This window comes from Oryzias melastigma, linkage group LG7, assembly GCF_002922805.2.
Source record: "Oryzias melastigma strain HK-1 linkage group LG7, ASM292280v2, whole genome shotgun sequence".
NCBI classification, from domain to species: Eukaryota; Metazoa; Chordata; class Actinopteri; order Beloniformes; family Adrianichthyidae; genus Oryzias; species Oryzias melastigma.
Genome location: NC_050518.1, coordinates 29,264,959 through 29,277,815, shown reverse-complemented (window position 1 = coordinate 29,277,815; position 12,857 = coordinate 29,264,959). Strand labels below are relative to the sequence as shown.

The 12,857-nt window shown below is 39.2% G+C and overlaps 1 protein-coding gene across 1 annotated transcript in view; it reads left to right on the top strand.

Moving 5' to 3' along the window:
• The window catches only part of si:ch211-207e14.4 (interleukin-17 receptor D), a 16,567-nt gene extending 4,421 nt beyond the window's left edge, over positions 1-12,146 (top strand). Inside the window, exons 2-12 of the mRNA XM_024293633.2 lie at positions 3,623-3,707; positions 3,792-3,947; positions 4,531-4,649; positions 4,926-5,049; positions 5,439-5,477; positions 6,642-6,787; positions 8,416-8,490; positions 8,647-8,713; positions 9,708-9,845; positions 9,925-10,097; positions 11,231-12,146. Of these exons, the coding sequence (XP_024149401.1) occupies positions 3,623-3,707; positions 3,792-3,947; positions 4,531-4,649; positions 4,926-5,049; positions 5,439-5,477; positions 6,642-6,787; positions 8,416-8,490; positions 8,647-8,713; positions 9,708-9,845; positions 9,925-10,097; positions 11,231-11,755 (1,647 nt within the window). The 3' untranslated portion in view covers positions 11,756-12,146. The remainder of the gene's footprint in view (positions 1-3,622; positions 3,708-3,791; positions 3,948-4,530; positions 4,650-4,925; positions 5,050-5,438; positions 5,478-6,641; positions 6,788-8,415; positions 8,491-8,646; positions 8,714-9,707; positions 9,846-9,924; positions 10,098-11,230) is intronic.
• Positions 12,147-12,857: the final 711 nt, after the last annotated feature.

The following is a 12,857-nucleotide window of genomic DNA, read 5'->3' as shown; positions in this document are numbered from 1 at the left end:
TTGGCAAAGAGAATATATATATTTATATATATATAATACATATATATATATATAATACATATCACAATTTTGAGAGATGCTAGGCTCTTTTTATATGTTTGCTTTTGTTTGTGCCAAAAAATAGACATAATTCATATTTATTATTTAAAAAAAGAAGGTTATGAACACAAATCCAGATTTCTTAAAGGTTAAAATAAGACTCTGTGGCTCCTTCTAGGTTTTGATCAGTAGAAAACGAGCCTTAAATGGCTCTTTCACTGTTAGAGGTTGCCGACCCCTGATCTATGCCAACAGTCTTGCCTACAACTGAGAGGTGAATTTGTAATGAACTCCTGCTGCTCTGCAGAAACTATGTCCTGGAAAACAACAGGTTTTTGGATTTTGGCCCAAAACGGCGTAATCACAATTAAAAGACATCTCGGAACGATTTGGAAATAGATGAAAAGCCGATCAGAATGGGACTTTAAAGGTCTGATATTCATCTAGTTGAGCTGCAGGAAGAAAAATGGGGCTTACATTTTCCCTAAATGGAAACAACTGTTGAAAATATTTCAAAATGATCAAATTAAAATGAAGTAATTCTTAGGAGCATTTAATTGTTGACTATGAAAAGGACATTTTTCACAGAATGAAAGGAAGAAAGTCGTCGGTAATTCTATCCAAAGCTTTGGTATTTGTTTGGGTTTAGGCTGAACATCGTTTGCATGTCACTCGTAAAGCCATCCATCTCAGCCGAGTCTCCTCATGATGACTCCCTGTGGGTCGGAGCTGTCGGAGCGGACTCAAATTATGACCCATGGTGCATAAACGCCTGCAGATGTTGGGGAGTTTTGCTCTTAACTCGCCGCAGAAGGCTACCCACGTTTCTCATCTTCTGCTTCCCATTCATCACTTTTATATCTGCAGGTAATCGCATGAGTCATAGGCTTTTATGTCCAAGAAAAAAGCTGTTGTCGGAACTAACAAAGGATAAATAATAAGGAATTAGAATAAAGGAACCCGTCTTTAAAAACTTCATAAATTTAAAGGAGGATAAATAAACACTTGGTGTTGGAACAGCGTGAATTCATAAACCATCTATAGTTATTGATGCTGTAGCTTTACTGTGTAAACCCTTTCCAGCTTTTATCAAAGGAATTTCTAGAAAACAATCAGAAATGGGATTATCTCCAGGTTTGTCTTCCACACTTAAAGAGATTCAATATGTTGGTTCATCTTCAGTCGATTCAAACTTTTAAATCCTTCACAGGTCCTTTTTGGGATATTGAACTGATAAGTTGTTCAAATGCTTCAGTGTGGACTGTATTTCATGTATCCTCTGCTGAAGGACCCCTACACTTAACCCCTGGTTGGAAGTCTCAGCATCCAAGGTTATAACTGCAGAAGAAAAATAAATCACAAAAGGTTTTGTTATTTGTCATCCTTGTTTTGGGGGGTTTATCCTTCTAAGGCAGCTGTTCTTGGTTAGATCACGTGCAGGAAATGGGATCTAATGGCACACAGCTGCCCTCCTTAAACACAAATCCCTCATGAAAAATAATGTTAACACCCGTACAGCCACAATGCTGTCCAATTACTTTTTAAGACCCCCAGATGTCTTCTATTGTGCAGTCAAACCATCTCCGCCAAGACCTGACAGACTCATCTATAGCGGTTTAATGACCTGTGAAGGCTCAGATGTCTTACTTAGAAAGTGATCTTCTTTATTCAGGACTACAGTACGTGGTTATGTTAGAGTCGAGAGAGGAAAAAACCCTGAAGAGTTCCTCTAAGATACACTTCGAAGGAATGCAAAGATGGAAGGGGTTTAATTTAATCCACTTCTTGTCATGAGTGGGCTTGAGTCCTGCTGGGATCTTTTGACTCTGCAGATGGTCCAAAATGCTGCGGCACGTCTAGAAAACGTTACATCTGTTATCGGACTAAAAAGATATACGCTAAGAGCAGCAAAAGAAAACAGGACAAAATCTAAATCACTATTAGAAATTGTGGAATAAAGATTCCAGCTCTGCATGCACAGATGTTTCACCTCAAAAACGATGAAAACCAAACTCTTCTGCAGCTTTCTGTGAACTTTGAGGGGATTCTTGTTGATGGCCAAACCCCCTCCAGGACAGTAAAAAAGGGATTAGAATGATCTTTACAGGGATTTATCATGCAGATGGATCAGTGGGACGACCCCTGACCTTCTCCATCGTTTTCACATCACTTCTTCTGCTGCCCTTTTACTTATTTAGCCCGAAATCAAACCATTTCCTGGGTGAAACACCCAAAAAAAAAGATAGATAAATGCTTACGGAAAGAAAATAGACTCACTCGACTTGTGCGTGCATAATTCTTGTAACTCGTACAATATATTTTGTGCACAAATACAAAAATGACAAAATTCAGAAAACTAAAATTTACAAGCACAACTTAAAATGAAAACAGCTTGAAACACTTATAAAAATGTGGGGGTTTTTTGTGTAACAAGTGATTTGTGCGTAATGTTTAAAGATTTGTCCATGTAATGAGTTTCAAGCTGTTGTCATTTTAAGTTGTGTGTGTGTAAATTATATTTTGGATTTTTTTGAATTTTGTAATTTTTGTACTTAAGCACAAAATGTATTGCATGTCTTACAAATCAAGTGTTACGCAGAAATCGGGGTGACTCTATTTTTTCTCCAGTCTTTTTTTGCTGTTGAACAGCCAACATAAACTGACAAAAATCACAGAAAACGAAACTCAAATCCAGCTATTAATCTCACCATTCTTCTCTCCACTTTGGAAATCCATCTCGATTGTTGTCAGATTAATCCCATCTTTATCTGAGATTAAAGCTGTTGTCAGGTGTGCACCTATGATCCTACAGGACATAAACGTCCAACAAAAAGGAGGTGGAGAATCCCTGAACAACAAACAATGTTATGGAGGTGACTTATGTTTGAGTGAAGGTCTGAGGCTCACTATCAACCTTTTAATTATTGTCTTACTGTTCAATTTAATTGGATCTTATTTTTTGCTTTTTTGTTTTAATTGCCTCCGACAGACTGGAGACCTGTCCTGGGTGTACCCCGCCTTCGCCCATCAGTAGCCGGGTTAGGCTCCAGCACCCCCGTGACCCCAAAAGGGACAAAGCAGTCAGGAAAATGAATGAATGAATGTTTTAATTGCATTTTATTCTCTGGTTTTGATGCCTTTCGGCCTGGGTCTCCCTTGAAAAAGAGATCTAATCTCAGTGGGATCTCCTGGTAAAATAAAGGTTAAATACATTCATTTTAAAAATCTGAGCCTAAGATGAGAAATCTTCACCACCTTATGGATGTTATGGATTATCTTGTCCACCTTTCAGGGTTTTGTGGTCGCCACACCAAAACAGCTTCCACTGCGTGCAGTAGTATAAAGGGTCCACTCTAAGGACCCCAAATGGATTAGGGTCATTGCCCTCCCCCCCGGAATCAAACACTGACTGCCATGCACCAGACCAGTACGCAGCCAACTGAGCCATCCAACTGTTTCTACTTTTTAAGGATCTCACATGGAAATGATTGTGAACAAAAGCACATTAACGGAACTCAGCAGACTTTAATTAGTCAAAGTTCAGCTGAAAGTCTGATTTTTAGGATTATTCTTTTTCCTTCAGGGTGGATTTTCATGTGAATACTGCAGAATAACCAGAAGTAACATCAAGAAGGCTTTGGGTTTCAACGCCAGCTTTCCATTTGGGAGTAAGTTGCATTCAGGAGGGGTGTGCATGTTGAATTTCCGTCCTTCCTTCATAAACTGAGAACCTGTGACCACCCCCCTCCCAGGTTGCATCCCATGGCCGTGCTTTGAGCTGTTGGGGAATGAAGACCCCACCTTCTGTCAGCACTTCGTTCACGCTCCCAACGATGTGAAGGTTGATTTTGTGGATGACTCCAACAACTCTGACACCGTCATCGTGTCCTGGAAGCCGAGCTACTACGGTGGGTTCGACCCCAACAACAGAAAACGACAGCTAAACTCCTGAAAAGATGCCTGTGTGGAGGCTGGCGCCACAGAAGATGATTAAAAACTGAAGAAAATTTGTTACAATTTTCACTTTTTTGTGCTAAATTAGTTAAGCACTGTAAAAATATTTTTAAAGCCAAAAAAATCATATTTATTGATGACAATGCTTCAATAACTACTGATAGATAACTAAAACAGATAACCAAAAATGTGAAATTATTAGAATCAATTTTAATACTTTTGTTAAAAAACTAAATATTTAATGAAAATGAGAATTTTGAGGAACAAATAAAGCAGAAAATAAACTTCTTTAAATAATCAAATGATAAACAATTTAAAATAAGAAAAAAAACATACAATTGAGCAAAGCTGAAGGATAAACATGAACTGAGATAACATAGTTAGGATAGAGTCCTATAGACTTCAGGTCTCCAGCTGCACCAGGCGCGTCGCGGCTCTGGAGCGCTGATTGATAAAATGGAACAGCTGCTTTCAGAAATGTACAACAGAAAAATGTCTAAATTATTGAGACAATGTCGGACGTTTGTGTCTTTGCAGGGATTGCCTTCCTGCGAGGCTTTCAGGTGACCCTGCAGTCTCTGGGCAGCTCCGGCATCTCCTGCCAGCTCTTTTTATTCCCCCGTAATGTTTCCCTCACAGCGTCTCAGGCTCACACGGTAAAATATACGGCTTTGTTCGTCAGTGCTTTCATCTGAAATGTTTACAACCAAGTTGGATTTGTCTCTTATGTTTCCCTCTCTTGGCTCTAAACTCTAATGATTCAATAACATGACGATATTTGTTAAAATGTTAAGTTGAAAAGAACATAAGTTAGATTAAAATTGAAATGTTGATTATAATTCCCAACAGAACAGGTGTGTGAAACTATAATGTACAGAAGGAGTAAACTCCTGCTGATATAATTGATCTAATTCTCATCTTGTACTCTGCAGGTATACATGTCGGACCCGTTTCCCAGGCTCTCCCTGGGATCCCAATATGCTGTTACCGTCATGTCTCTGCCGGTTCCTGAAAAGTGGGAGAATTTCTATCGCAGCACCATCTTCTCTACACGCTGTGAGATGCTGTGAAGCTCTTGATAACATGTTATTCCAGACCTGGTTCAATTGCACACAAGCGTGTGCAAACATGCACACAGATTACTGAAGGTCACACACATATGCACATGTGCAAGCATTCACACACAGATCCGAAAATTGCTTTGGATGGAAAAACTAATCACCTGAGATTTCCCCTCTTCGGGTCTATTAGTTACGACATTTCCTTATTTGTCTTTTTCCTTAAAGTCCTTAAGGGGTTTCTATGATTACATAAATGCTTGTGTGGTATACTCATTTACTTGTATACTGTAGTATTGTAAAATGTAATTCTTGTAAAATGCTGACTTCTCTTTTCTCATATATTTATGTTCTTTTTTCTCTTACATGTTGGTGTTGTCTTTGCAGCGTGTACAGAGAAGAACGGTCTGGAGAAGTGCAAACATGGTGAGGCAGCTCTGTGGTTCTCAAAGTCCGCCTGCAATGAAAATCCTGTTTTTTGAGTTTTAACATGTCTGTGTGGCATTTTTCCTATGAAAGAGAACAAATGTAATAAGAAATCATTTTGTTTGTTCATTTCTGAGTATTTCTCCTTTTAAATCAATCAAACTGTCTTGGACAGACTCTGTTTGAATGAATGATCTTCTTTCCATCAACAGCTCTGCTGCACATGCACTAAACCCTCATCTGTTCCTAGTGTCTAGTTCAGGTTCTGGAGAAGAGAAGATGGTATCTTCACATTGACTGCAGTCAAATGAGCCGCCGTTCACATTTCTGTGGTCAAATCAGCATCACTGGATTTTTGGTGTGAGTTTCATCCAATACTTACGGTAGCAGGACTGAGAACGCTGGAAAATCTCCACCAGACTCCACGGAGCTTCTTGATGTGACCACGGAAATGTGAACGGCGGCTCATTTGACCGCAGTTGGAAAGGATTGTAAATCAATGAAAGAGCATTTTGATGTTAGCTTTGATTATTTTATCAAGAACTCTGAGAAACCAATGATTGAATGTATTGATCACAGTCAATAAACATTGGAGAATTAGCTAAAAGAGTCTTTGGTGAACTGGAAGGAGAAAGAATCAGGATTTTGGAGGAAGTTCTGTCCATGAAGATCTTCACTTCCTCGTCCAGCTGACATCCGGATACTTTACCCATATTGATAGATGTTTTTATGGAGCTGTGGTGAAGATTTATGCTAGAGATACACAGCGCTGTCATAGTCAGATGGGGGAACATCTTAGTTCAGCTCCAAAAGCCACGCCCCCTCAGAGGAGATTTTGTAAACAGAGGCTTCAGATCAACATGAAAGATGGCTTTTTAAGACATTTCAGTTGTGGAACTTTGGTTAAAAACCTCATAATCATAATTAGAACACTGCTGGGAACAATGTCACTCTTAAAGCCATTGTCATAGGGGGACTTGAACTCCAGGGTTTACTGCCGTCCTGTGAGATGTGGAGGTTATGGTTTTAACCTCACAGGGATCTCAGTCTAGTAGAGAAACTTTTAGTTCCCAGTAAAATCTGCAGCTCAACACTTTGGGAGACTTTAGGGGAAAAGTCTGAGGTGATTCTGACTGTTTTCCTTAAACTGTGTTTTGGCTGCAGATTGGTACCCAAAACATGTCAAAGTCCAGCAGGATGGGACCATCGTCACAGTGACCTTTAACCTCGCCCCTCCAAACCTCGGCATCAGGAGCTATTTCTCACTGTGTTACGCAAACAGTGTGAAGAAATACAAAACCATGACGCCGGTGAGTGCTTCCTCCCTCTGTAGTGTTTTTGATGAGAGAACTTTGTTTACAAGACTAGAGTGTAAAGACTGCAGCTGAAGCTCCAGAGTAAAAGAGTTAACTAGCACTGACCGGTCATTGACGCACCTGAGTGAAGAACCGCCTCAATGGTTGAGGAGCAAAATTTGGTCGATAACAAAAGTTCGACTCAATACTTGTTATATACCTTTTTACAATAACACTTGTGCAAGAAATGTGTAAGTCTTCACAAGGTTTCACAAACTGTGGCTGGTATTTTGGTCCATTCCTCCATCAGATCTCCTCTAGAGCAGTGATGCTTTGGTCCATTCCTCCATCAGATCTCCTCTAGAGCAGTGATGCTTTGGTCCATTCCTCCATCAGATCTCCTCTAGATCAGTGATGTTTTGGTCCATTCCTCCATCAGATCTCCTCTACAGCAGTGATGTTTCTAAGTATGCATTTATTCAAACTGATGTAAATCAGGAGGAGATGAAATAATAATATAGAAATAATAAATAATATGATATACAAGTTACTTCGGCAAGCTACAAGCTTCCTGCTGTGCTCCATCGTGATGCATGACTAGATCCATGAACGTCTTTGTTTTCCACGTCTGAGCTGGAATCTGGATCTAAACTGTACGGCTGGATCATCCCGATATACTTAGCTCACCATTTTTTTTGCACTGCTAGTGTTAGCTTGGGTTTGTGAGAGGCTGTAAGCTAGCAGGAGAGAGTGTTACCAAAGGGATAATGGGAAGTAGCGGGGGGGTTACTCTGCTTACAAAGCCTAGAGCTGAATTTCTAATGAGCTCCTGCTGTGCTGCAGAAACTACGTTCATGGGAATTACACAATTTTTTTTAAATTTGGCTAAAAACGGCATCATCATAATAAAACGGCCGCTGGTAACGCTTAAAATAGATCAAAAGATGACTGAAGTGGGACTTTAGGGGTCATTTAATAAGATCTGGTTGAATCATGGTTTGTTTGATTTACAAATGTCTTCCTTAAACGCACTAGAAACATTCTTTTTAATCGCTGCTGACGTTAGATCACTTCCTCGCACATTTGGTGCATTAAGATGATCCTATTTAACACTAGATATCTTTTATTTTGAAAGGATGTCATGTGAACCTCTAAAAAGTTATGAACTGATTCATGATTCATTATTTCTTGGCAAAAAAAGGCTATTTTCTCTTCATATTTATGCTTTATTTATGCCCAAAAAAACAATAGTTCATCTATACTTATCACAATAATAAAACATACAAACCAGTGTCTTATTTTTGAAGACTTTTGATAAACCAACTCCTGATTTTTTCTATAAATGTAATTTCTTACTTTAGACTCTAGAGGGCTCATTGCTTTATTTGACCAAAATCCCAAACAGAAATAATAATAATAATTAATAATAATAATAGGCTAATAAAAGAGAATGTTTTGTTTTCTTTTTGCAAAGATCGTCAATATTTGAAACATGAATCTTCTTCATTCAGATGAAAATGCTCTATTAGACCACCAAACAATAAATATAAGATGCAGTTTGGTTTCAGGAGGTCCTTTTCTCCTCCTCACAGGTCAGTTTGCCATTAAAGGGATTTTTCTGCCATTTTTCCTGATCTCTCCAGAATTCATCTGAAAACCAGACTCACCACAGCTTTCAGCTGGATGATCTTCAAGTAGGAGCCAACTACACTTGTGAGGTATAAACGAAGGAGGAGTTCATCTTTGACGCATCAACACCAGCATAAAGTTTTATTGGTGCACAGTTTGAAGCCATGCGATGGAGGAGCGGGATGCATGATGGAGTTTCGATGCATTTACTGGAGGAATTTTCTGCTTGGCTTTTTTTACGACAGCTTGCGGCTGACGAAGTGGATGCAGTGAGGAAAATATTCAACGTTCACGTCACGGCTCCGCAGACGGGTAAAAAGAACAAAGACTTCTGGACCATTTATCAGATCTGTAGAGCGTTAGAGGTTAAAGAGCGTGAGTTATTCATAGTTGTGAGTGTTCACAATAGTTTTTAGACTATGTTATGAGGCAGAAACATAAAGATTTCTCTTCATCTGCTCATTTATGAATCAGATTACATCCATTAATGATATCCAGTAAAGGTCACAAAATACTGCAGTTAAAATAATACAATACACACTAAAACTTTTTGTTCATTTGTGGCTTCATTCTGATGTTTGTCAGGACAAGAGACGACCCCTTGGTCTTTATTCTCTTAAACGGTCGTCTTGACTAAACCTACGTCTTGAGTGGTCAGTGACCGTGTCGCTACTCCTGCCAGCAAGGCAATTCATGGCTTTGTTTTTCCGTAGAAAAGTACGGATTAGATTGTGGAAGCTTCCTTTAACTGGTTTTACCTGATCTGGAGCTCCATATTGGTTAATGTAACAATGTGTTCATCAATTAGTTAATAAAATGGTATAATGGTGTAACATAATTAGTATTAAAAACCTTCATGTAACATAGACTAAAAGTATAAAAAGCTTTCATTTAGCATAAAAACACGTCACCTGCAAGAAAAGTAATCGTATTATTGAAGTTTTTCAATAACAAAATAATCTTAACTTAAAAAACACGTCGTATTGACTAGAATATTCTCTTAAAATAAGAATTCTTGGTTTAAGACGCTTCTTCTCATCCCATTTGCTCATTGAAAGAACATTTTTCTAATTTCTAGGGAGGCTGTTTTTGCAGTGTGCTGAAATAAAACAACAAAAATAAATCCTTCTTGAATTTAGAGCGATGTTTGACACTTCAACATATGCAAACGTTTACAGTAGTGATGCAAAGATTCACTTTCTCCATGATTTAGTTCAATGGTGTACACAGAGTTTATTGTGGCCTCCCCACGTTTATTATGTTTGCTAATAATCTATAAGTTCATTTGAGTGAATGTTTTGTCCAGAGGCGCCCCCTGTCGCTCTGACTCTGGCTGTGGTGCTGCCTCTGTGTCTCATCACCGCCGCCCTTCTCGGCGCCGTGCTGGCTACCGTCAGCTGCTGGAGGTCCAAGCTGCTCTCCAAGGCCTTCGACATAAAATCAGGTGCAGACATGAACCGAACCGAAGCCCGCCGTTCCCGTGACCCGCTTTGACCTCTGTGATTTTATCCTCGTCGCTGCAGAGGTCATCAGGCAACACGAGGAGAGCAGGACTGCAGAGGAGGTGGTAACGCTGCAGAAAGACAGTCCCACCCCCCCAAGACTGCTGATCTGCTATAGCGGCCGCGACGGCCCTGCCCACATCAAGGCTGTCAATCACTTTGCAGCGTTTGTGCAGCAGCACATGGCCACTCAGGTACCCCACTTTGTTTTATCATGGCGGTAGATCAAAAAAAATAACTCAAAAATATTAGGATAAAAGAGGAGATAAGAAAAGAAATTAAAATCTAGAAACAAGAATGAGACTTACTTTAATAAATCTTTATTATGAGTAAAGCTAGCATTTATTCTTCCAACAAAATAGAAAAAAAAATGTTTCCAAAATAATAAAAATAAATGCCAGTCTAACTTTTCAACTCGTATAATTTAACCAAAAGTTACAGTGAAATAGGAAGTTTTGGTTAAATTTGGTTCTTCTTAACAATAATTTCCTTATGTCCAGATCCTAGCTCCTTCCAGCTTTTGCTAGTTTTGAGAAAAGCTTAGAAAGGTGTAGAGCAGCAACCTTTAACGCTAAAAGAGCCATCTGCTCCATTTATTTATGGACCGAAACCAGCAAGAACTGCAAAGTCCCACCTCAGAGTTAGAAAAATACACTTAATATTTTTTTTGACCATTAATTCATAAAAAGTTGCTTTTAAATACTCTAAAAAATGTATATATATATATATATATATATATATATACAAATTGCACCTCTTTAACATTTGACAGCAGAACACACAAGTTCTTTTCAAAATAAAACATCCTGTCTTTCAAAAGATCCTCCTGCTGCAGCAAATTTGCATTAATTTAATATGCAAAAAAGTTTTAATTTTCTATCATTAGGACTTTGATGTGCCTTCATCTTTTTCTCATTTTACTGTTGAATATTATCATGACAACATCAGTGAATCATTTTTTTGTAATCTATACATATACCGTAAATGCAATGATGTCATTCTAATAATGAATCACTCTGACAATAGATTAAATATTTGTCATCTTTTTTGCTCAGTTATGTTACAAATCTAAACATAAATGACAAAACGTAACTAATTAATAAAAATGAATCAAAACCATTAAAGTCTAAGAGCCACAATGGAGGGATCAAAGTGTCTCTGGAGCCTCTGGTTCCAGACCTCTAATATCTTGAATATCTGAAAACAAAGTCTGAAATCCTTCCAAGTATCAAACATTCTGTGAGATTTCTCTGGACAGCTGGACCTCCAGATGAAAGCGGTTGATGACTTTTTTGAGTGTTAAAGCTCTTGCGTGGTGCTTTTCCAGGTCTGCCTGGACCTTTGGGACTCTCTGGGCGTGGCTGAGGAGGGCTACATGGCCTGGTACTGCCGGCAGATCCAGGAGAGCGACTTCATCCTGGTCATCTGTTCTCGGGGCCTCAAAGGGAGGCCGGGGCTGTCAGGGGGGGACGATGAAGACGAGGAGGCTCTGAGTTTCAGTCCCAACGCCCACATGTCCGAGGCGGTCATCCAGCTCATCGCAGAGGAAGTGGGACGGGCCAAAGCGCGGGGCCAGGACCTGTCCAAATACATGGCCGCCGTGTTCCAGTACTCCCAGCAGACGGACATTCCCCTGGAGCTGGGGCTCGTCCCGCACTACACCCTGACCAGAGACTTAGCGCTGCTTTTCTCTCACCTGCATGGGGTGGCCCTGCACAGGCCTGGGGGGCACCTGAAGATAAACCACCTGTCAGAGGAGGGCTTTGCCGCGCTGCCAGCAGGAGCCGCTCTGCAGAGCGCCATCAGCGATGCCGGGGCGACCATGAGGAGGAAAATGGAAGAAGTGGCCTAATCCTGCGTGTCGCTCGCCTTCCGTCCACTCGAAACTCCGTCAAAGAAGGAGGTGAAGGCGTGAGTGAGGAGGATGCTGAAGGTGGAGGAGTTGACCTCTGAAGGGAGCAGCCAAAAGGTGAAGAAGAAGAACTGTGTAACACGCTATGCAGTTATAAACCAAATATACACGTTTTTATAAAACAATAGCCGTATTAAAGGTATTGCTGCCGTGTAAAAAGCTCTGATAAGTATTAGTATCCTTCATATAAAACATGGAGTCTGCAGATGAGTTTATCTACCATGTTTATCCCGAGAGACTGAACTCTTGTTTACACATGTACTTCGTTTTTTTATTTGTGTGTGAAGCCTCTTGACAGCTCATAGGACAATAAAGACATATTTTTATTATTTGTAATGTCGTCTGCTTCAGTGTCTGAAATTAGTTTTGTTGTAACAAAAGAAAGAACTTTTTTTATATCTTCTTTCAAATAGAAAAGCATTTAAAGGTTTAGAGTTTCTATAAATGTGGTTTTTATGAAGAAAAAAACAAAAGCAATAATTGAAATAATTCTGATTCGCTCTGTTTACTGAAGAAACAATTTTGTTAGAAAAAAACACATAAAGCTTTGGGGAATAAAATAAGATTTGACACAACCAAAAATTTGAAGGAAATTCAGTTAAATGAAATCAATGTTTTTCAAATTCAAAAGGAGACAACAGTTCAAGGAAATATTGAATCATTAATTAAATGGGAATATATTCTTAATATAGTCTTATTTCAATAAATTACAGAATCTATTGGGTTTTATTTTGTCGTGGTGTTTTTGGTGCTCTGGAGTCAGGGTTTAAAAAGAAATTGTACAGCAGCGCCTCCTAGCGTCATGCTTTGTCATTTACAAATCATCACTCTTTCTTCTCCCTCTTTTTTTTTATAATGTAAAGTTTAGCTTCAAATATAAGAGGGTTTATGCAAATATAACCCCCTATTGTAACAGTAAAATGCAAATGTGGCTCTCATCTGTTTGCTCAGCTGCTGGACAGGGCACAGTCACTCTTTTTCTTCCCCAAAATTCAAATTTAGACAGAAATCTGTCAGTCTCTAATCAAGGTGAGTGATTTTG